Raw genomic sequence first — 7569 nt, forward strand, 5'->3', positions numbered from 1 at the left:
TGTGGACTCACAAGCACCAGCATCCAATTGTGCATCTAATTTAGATCCAAGTGTGCATCTAATTACCCAGCCACGCAATACTCACACGTACATGAATACACAAAATGGGTACTTTAGAACCACCCAAATCAGCATATGAACACAAATGCATATGAGCAGGTGTGGACACCTTGAAGTGCTGCTACACATATACAGGACCACACCTACATAGAATAGAAAGGAGAAAGAGAGAAGAATAGGAATTTACAATCCTCTTCCCCCCCACCCCAAATCCAGAACAAAAGGAGGACAGGGATACCTTGGGCAGGGATACCCCTTTCCTCCCCTAGCCCCTGAGTGTCCAGCCAGGAAGGGCGGGCCCCGGGATCTGAGACGAGAGGCAGAGATTTCCTCTGGGGAGCCCAGCAACGTGGAGAGCCCCGAGGGCTTATGTCTGCTCCCCCTCGGTCAGGAGGCAAGCCAGGCTTTGTCGGGGCTCCTGGAGAGACCCTGCTTAGGTTTCGGGTCGTGAAGAGACAGGCCCGCACCCACCTCGGGGCCCAGAACCAACCCAGGAGCAGATCCAGCAGCTGCGGCCCCGCACAATTTCCCAGCATCCGGGCCTCCTCTACCCTGGCTGGACCGCAGCGGAGCGTCGGCTCATGCCTTGCGAGGCTCTGGGCGCCGCCAGGACACACTGCTTGCCAACAGAGTCATTTCTCCCCAAGCAAGGAGCTCAGAGTCAGGGCAGCCGAGCTGCCGAGCCCATGCACCCCTAGCCCCAGCAGGCTCCTCTGGAAGGAGGGAGCCCCCACCGCACCCTGGGAAGGCCTCCTACCTCTGGAGGAGAAAATCACCAGCAAAACCCACACCAGGAAAAAAGAAGAAAAAAAAAGGATACAAGGTGGAGCGAGGAGCAGGTGGAAGAGGAGGCCGCAGCTGCCCAGGGCCCGGCTCAACACATGGGCAGCCCTGGCGGGGTTTGTCAAGCCAGGACTGGGGTTTCCTGCCTCTGGTTTCCTTGAGGGTGAAGGGTGACCAAGCGGGTCGCCAGACCCTCCAGACCCCTGCCAAACTCGAATCTGGGCCGCCTCTGCCACCGAGCTCCCCGGGCCCCCAGCACTCGTTGTGCTGCTTGTAAGGCCGGCCCGGCGTCCTGGCTCGCAGGCTCGGCGCCCGGTGTGTGCGCCGGGGTGGCTCGGCGCGCGCCCTCCCCAAGCCCGCAAAGAGGAGGGCCGCCAGGGGCTCGTGAGCACAGTGTACACTTTATTTCAGACTACAGGTTTCTGAACATAATAAAATCTTTGGCTTGTAGCGGCGGTTCAGTCTCGCAGTCCGTGGGGTTGGTATTTCTCAACAAGTCTCCGGCAAACGAAAGGGGACAAACAGACCGACAGAAAGGGGCCGGGGAGGGGGGGAAGGGGCGAAGGGCAAACACGCGAGGCCACACACTCTCACGCACACAAAGAAAAGCCCCCGAGAAACGAGGGGCAGCGATGCGGGGCGGGAGGCACCGGAGAAGCGCTTTAACATTCAAAGAAAAGAGGCAACGAAAACGAAACTGGGTTGGGGGCAGCGGGGACGGGGGTGGGGGATAAAATAATTATAATAATTATAATAATTATAACAATAATTATAAAGGAGATTAATAAAAATGTCCAGCAAATAGAGATCGCTACACATATTTCTGTTCCTTACCTGAAATTAAATATATACAAGGTCGTAAGCGGTTTGGCTAGATAGGGCTCTCGGGAGCTCGCGGTCTCGCCCCTGACACTGGGAAGGGAGAGGAGAGCTTAGTTTTCCAGAGCACCTGTCCGAGTCTCTCGCTTTTGGAAACACGTTTCCTTGGAACGCGGCTCTCCACTCGGAGGGCCTCTCCCCGTCTCCGTCCTCTCCCGGTGCCCCCTCCCTCCTGGGCGCCGTCCTCTCTCCCCGGGCGCGGGGCGGGCGCGGCGGCGGCGGCGAGGCCGGGAGGGGCGCGCGGCGGCGGCCGGCGGCGGCTACTCGCTCTCGTCTTTGTCCTGGACCGTGGTGGTGGAGTGGTTGTACAGTCCCTGCGCCATGAGGTGCAGCGCCAGGCCGTTCTTGATGCCCGTGGCCTTCTTGATTTTGGCGCGCTTGTTCTGGAACCAGATCTTGATCTGGGACTCGTTGAGGCTGAGCTCCTGCGCCAGGGTCTGCCGCCGCTGCTCCGTGATGTAGCGGTTCGCCTGGAACTCCGCCTTGAGTCTCTGCAGCTGCTCGGCCGTGAACGCCGTCCGCGGCCGCTTGTCCTCCTTCTCGTTCTTCTTCTTCTTCAGCTTCCTGGTGCGCGGACCTGCAGCGGCGGAGAGGGCGGGGGGGGGGGGGGGGGGGGGGCGGAGGGCAGAGGGGAGGGGGGAAAGGGCAGAGGAAGCCGTGAGAATGGCAGAGCCGAGCCGGGGATGGCGGCCCCGCGCTTCCGGGGGCGCTCGGCGGAGGCCCTGCTGCGCCCGAGCGCCCTCCCTGCGGCCAGCTCCCCTGATCCAAGCACCCCTCGCCGCGCCGCTGCGCTCCTCCGTTCCCTTCCGGAGGACCAGAAGAGCCTCCGAGAAAAACAGGCTGGGGTTGTGTGGGTGGCCCGCACCCCAACTCAGGACAGGACAGCCGGGCACAGGCTGAAGTCACAGCCCTTCCTGGCCAGGAAGGCGGGAAAGGAATCCAAGATGGTCAGATTCTTGGAGCCCCAGCAGACCCAGCCCAGAGCTGGGGGTCAGGGGCCTGCCCCCTCCACAGGCCTGAAATAAATAGAGGCTGGGCCTGAAGCCGGGGAGGGCAGGACCTTGGGGAATCCCCTTCCATCCAGCCTGCACACGAATCCCCCCTCCCTGCAAAAGCCTCCCACACTCCCTCAGTCAGGCCCCAGTGGCTTGTCGCTGCTGACCCCTGCAGACACCGGGCTAGTGAAGAGCTGAGCGGTGGTGGCCCGGCTCCATTGCAGCTGGGGTCCGCAGGCTCTACCGCCTCTTTTTCTTTCTTCTTGGCCTAAACCAAGCACTTTTTCTGTCCCAGGCAGTCTCCGGCCTCCAGAGGTGCGCTTTGTCTCTTGGATGGCACAAGCAAGAAAGAGAGGTCCCTCCCCATTTCCCCACCCACCTGCCCAGGCCGGGTCTCCCTTATCTCTACGTGAACAACCAAAACAAGGCGGACAAGCTTTCCTGCGGGATTTACAGGGAACCTGCACCCCCAGCCCACCCCTGAGCAAAACAGGGGCAGAAGGACAGAGGCAGAGGGACAATCCCGACAAAATTCTGGGCTTGAGCCCCGCGATGGATATGGGCAGAGGCCATAGGACGCCTCCCCGAGGAGATGAGGTCTCCCTCAAATAGGAGCCTGGGAGGAGAGCTGCTCTGGGGACGCCAGAGGCAGAGAGAAAAGGCAGACAGGGAGGATGCGGTGGTGCCTGCACAGGCTGCAACCGTGCCCAGCCCCTTCTACACCCAAGCCTTTTGGCATTTACTTCCTGGGCCTTGCCATGGTTACAGGAGCTTCCTGGGTCCAACCAAGCCCCTGCCAGGCCTCCTAAGTCACAAAACTGGAGGGGAGGGTTTTTGCCGGCATTCCTAACCTGGCCACAGAGACGCAAGCTAGACAGCTTCTGCTTCCCAGGGAGGGCCAGGGGCTGGGTCCCCCGTTGTCCTATGACAAGTCCAGGCCTAGCAGACCACAGCAGCTCAGGCCTGGGTTGAGTCTCGGGCCCTGAACTGCCCAGCCAGTAGTCAGGACCTGGCATCCCCAGGCCCGGAGGAAGGAAAGTGGCCAAGAACAAAGAGGCACACCCGCGATCAGGGTGCAGAGAGGACCCGGAAGCAGGATGGCGGAGATGAGGCCTTGACTTAGATTCCTGATTCGGGGAGCAAGCAGAGATGAGCCAGGAGATGAACACATCCCAGAAAGGCCCCGCTACGCATTGTGCGTTCGGGACACGTTGGAGTGTTGTTGTATATGCGCGCGGAAGGCACGGACACTTGTAATAAAATCGTAGCCTCCTGGCCGGCCCGAGCCGCACAGTCTGACAGCTCAATCACTCTATCCATCAGGCGAGTCAATCAAAGCAGCTTTTCGGAGGTTCAGGGAGCCGGACGTGTCAATAACGGGGCTCGAGATGGCGGGGGCTGATAGTGCGCATCGATCCGCGCCCGGCCGGCTGCGGTGGGGAGGCGAGGGCTCTGCGGGAGGAGAGCGGCGCGTGGCGACCCTGTGCCCGGCCTCTTCCCGGTCCTGGGCGCCCCCGAGCCCGGATCATGGGGCCAGGACCTCGGCCGCCCTTCTGGCGGTCCCCACCGTCTTTGGGGCGCTGCCGGCCGGGGCGTGGGCAGGCCTTGGCCTCCTCTCCCCGGGCGCGGCGACTGCCTCACGGCAGGCCTCAGCCTCCGCTCCGCAGAGCGCGAGGAACAGTCGGAAAGAAGGCCGAAGAAAAGCCGAGAAAAAACGGGCCTGCGAAACGGCAGACAGGCACCAGAAGGAGTGACAGGAGGAAGGTGCCGGACAGGGCCGGGAGAATACGGGAGCCGCAAAGCGGAGAAACTGCCGAAGAGGCTGGCTGCCCGCGCGGTGGGCTCCGCTTCCCGGCCTCAGCCTGACCTGCCCTCTCTCCTCCGCGACTGTCAGCCCCAGAGAAGCAAGTGCTCCCGGCACCCACCGCTTCAGCACTCGCCTCTCCCTGGGATTCTACCCACTCGGGTCACACCAGCCCTGCTCCCCGGCCCGGGAGACGGAAGAGGGGACCGTTCCAACGCCTTTCTCTATCTTCCTGTGGGTCTCCATATCTAACTCTGCGTAAACGAACTCTCTGAAGAGAATCACGAGCTGCTGTCTGTGTCTGTACGAACAGGCGGCGAAGGTAATTTCTCTGGCCAAAGGCTTGCTCGATTTCAGTCTCGGCAGGAGCAGACTGGCAGGGTTTCAGACTCAAATCACTAGGCCCACCTTCCTGCGGATTCTAAACACCCCTTCCCTGGAAAAAAGACATCAATGACTCTTGTGTAGCTTTCCGAAGGAAAATAAAGGTAAAACAAAAGAAGGCGGCCCCAGGGGTTCAGAGTTCGAAACCGAAGGCCCGAACCTCGAGCCTTGCTCGCCCTGAACCGTGGCCCTCTGGGCAGTGGCCGCCGAGCTCCGGAGCGCAGACCTGGGCGTGCGGCCGGAGGGAACTGGGCCGGGGGTGCGGAGAAGGAAGCAGGCGAGCGAACCGAGCGCGCCCGCGCTGGGTTTGTTCTGTCCAGCGCAGCGGCTGGGCGTCTTGGGGGGCATCCGCGGGGCCAGCGGGCATGACGCAGCTCTCGAGGCTGGGTACTCACCGGAGGACGGGCGATCCGAGTAGCGCGTGCAGTAGACCCAGGCGGGCCACACGAGAGGCTGCTGCGAGTCACTTTTGACCACTGGCCCGCCGTTGGCGGAACCCATAAGCAGGATGGCAGGGTTGCCGTGTTCCGGGTACTTGGCGCCCTGCGCGCCGGGACTCCCCGCGCCAGCTCCGCTGCCGCCGCTGTCCGGGGGCTTGGTCGCCGCTGCTGCCGCCGCCGCCGCCGCCGCCGCCACGGCCGCTGCCGCCGCCGCCGCCGCCGCCGCTGCCGGGTTCCCGGCTTTGGACGCACCCGCGCTGGCGGCAGCGGTTGGCGGGGAGCCGTCGGGCGGGCCACAGTTCGCGTCCGGGGCGCAGAGGAGCGAGGCGGCTCCCGGCGCCCGTGTGCCCAGCGAGTGCACAGGGTCTCTACCTGCTCCGGTCTGGCCTCTGTCGCGCTCGACCCGGCCTCCTCCTCCCGCGCCCCCTCCGGCCGCCGCCGCCACCAGCAGCTGCGGCGGCGGCGGCTCCTTTTTGCAGCCGAAGTCCGGCCTCAGGATGTTGTCGATGAAAAAGTTGGTGGTGCGATGCAGCTGGGCCGCGGGCGGCGGCTGATGAGCAGGCGCCGCGAGATGCGGCGGCGGGGGCGGGGGCGGCGGGGGGAGGTGCGGGTGGTGGGCCAGGGGCGGCAGGCAGGGCGCCGCGGGCGGCGAGGGCGGCGCGGGCTGCGGGGACACCGGCCCGCTGTCTCCATCGCTGCCGCTGCTGCCGCTGGCGCCGGGGCTGAGGCTCAGGCCGAGGCCGCCCGGGGCCGCCGCCGCCGCCGCGCCGAGGCCCGAGTCGCGCTGACTTTTAGGTTCCGGCTGCTGCTCTTCCATGCTCGGCCGCCCCGCCGCCCCGGCCGCCGCGCCGGCCCCCGCCCCCCGCGCCTCGCTCCCCACCCCACTTTGCCAGCGGCCCGTGGGGGTGCGCGGAGGAAGGAGGCAGGCGAAGCCCCGGCGAAGGCACGGGGCGGCGCAGGAGAAAAAAAAAGCCCAGGCGCCGGGCCTGGATCGCTCGCCCTTATCGAGTAGACAGATCTTGTTGTCTCGCCCTCTCTAATTTGTAGACATCCAGATATGGAGACACTTGGCTATGTCTTTTTTCCTTTCTGCCACCAGATTCAATGATTTCTTTTAAATGGGGAGTAAGCCACGGCCAAAAAGACAAAAAGAGAAAGGAAAAAAAAAAGAAAAGAAAAGAAAAAAGAAAGACAGAAAAAAGCTCCGGGAATTTTTTTTTTTCTTAAAGGGGAAAAAAAAATAGTCTTTAAAGTCTAGCCATCTTCCTAGGCAAGTAGTGAGGGGTTTGACTTCCCCGAGTGTCACGCTCAGCTGTGCCCAGAGCGCGAGGCTGGCAGCGCCTTTAATCGCCTTTGCTTTTTTTGCAGGGAGAGCGCGTCTCCGCCAGCGCCGGGGCTGCCTTTTTTTTTTTTCAAATCTCTGACAGCTCGGATCTTTGCACAAACTCTCTCGCCTAAAAAAAAAATCACCCAGGCACACTTTTTGCCTTCAAACCGGAAGCACGTGAGTCAGGGCCGCACGTGTGCGGGGCCAATGGCGAGACGGCACCGGCGCTGACACCCGGGCCGCGGCCCAATGGGCGCGCGCGGGACATTGCGGATAAATAATCCGGGGGCGGCGGCCGCGGGCGGAGAGGGGGCGCCGCGGCGTGGGCCCCGCGCGTCTGGCCCGCCCTCCCCCCTCCCTGGTCTCGGTCCCTCCCGCTCCTTTAGGCCGGGACCCAGGAGGGGGCAGAGGAGACAGGGGGAGGGGTGGTTTTGGGGGTGTAGGCAAATAGAGAAGCAACTCCCAAAACAACTTGTTGGAGAAATGCAGGATTATGGGTGCGCGCGCGCCGGACGCAGGGTCGGGAGACAGGGACCTCGGCTCCCTGCGCCCTCGAGCCTAAGAACCTCAACCTTTTATTTTCTCGTTTTTTCTTCTTGCTATTAAGGAGGAGATGTGGTTGTCACTGCCCGTGTGTGTGTGTGTGTGTGTGTGTGTGTGTGTGTGTGTGTGTGTGTGTGTGTGTTGGAGGGGATGTGTTGAGAGGAAGAGGAGGTCGCTACTGTGAAATAGACCTAGCTGGAGTTGGTTACTTTCAGAGGCGCAGTTTATTTTTCAGTAATGGCAAATGCGGGAGGCCCGCCGTGCCTGGCCGGCAGCGCCCGCTCATGGGTCGCATGCCGACCGCCCGCACTGCGTGGCGAGCCGGGGGATCCACGCCCACGCCCTTCCCTGTCC

At 62.7% G+C, this 7569-nt stretch overlaps 1 protein-coding gene across 1 annotated transcript; it reads right to left on the reverse strand.

The window, feature by feature from the left end:
• Positions 1–1944: 1944 nt before the first annotated feature.
• On the reverse strand, positions 1945–6162 carry EN1 (engrailed homeobox 1). Its single transcript, XM_058301274.1, has 2 exons — positions 5301–6162; positions 1945–2299 (listed from the first exon to the last, which is right to left on the reverse strand). Exons 1-2 carry the CDS (start codon positions 6160–6162, stop codon positions 1983–1985), a joined length of 1179 nt encoding a protein of 392 aa, XP_058157257.1. The 3' UTR covers positions 1945–1982.
• Positions 6163–7569: the final 1407 nt, after the last annotated feature.

This window comes from Dasypus novemcinctus, chromosome 7, assembly GCF_030445035.2.
Source record: "Dasypus novemcinctus isolate mDasNov1 chromosome 7, mDasNov1.1.hap2, whole genome shotgun sequence".
NCBI classification, from domain to species: domain Eukaryota; kingdom Metazoa; phylum Chordata; class Mammalia; order Cingulata; family Dasypodidae; genus Dasypus; species Dasypus novemcinctus.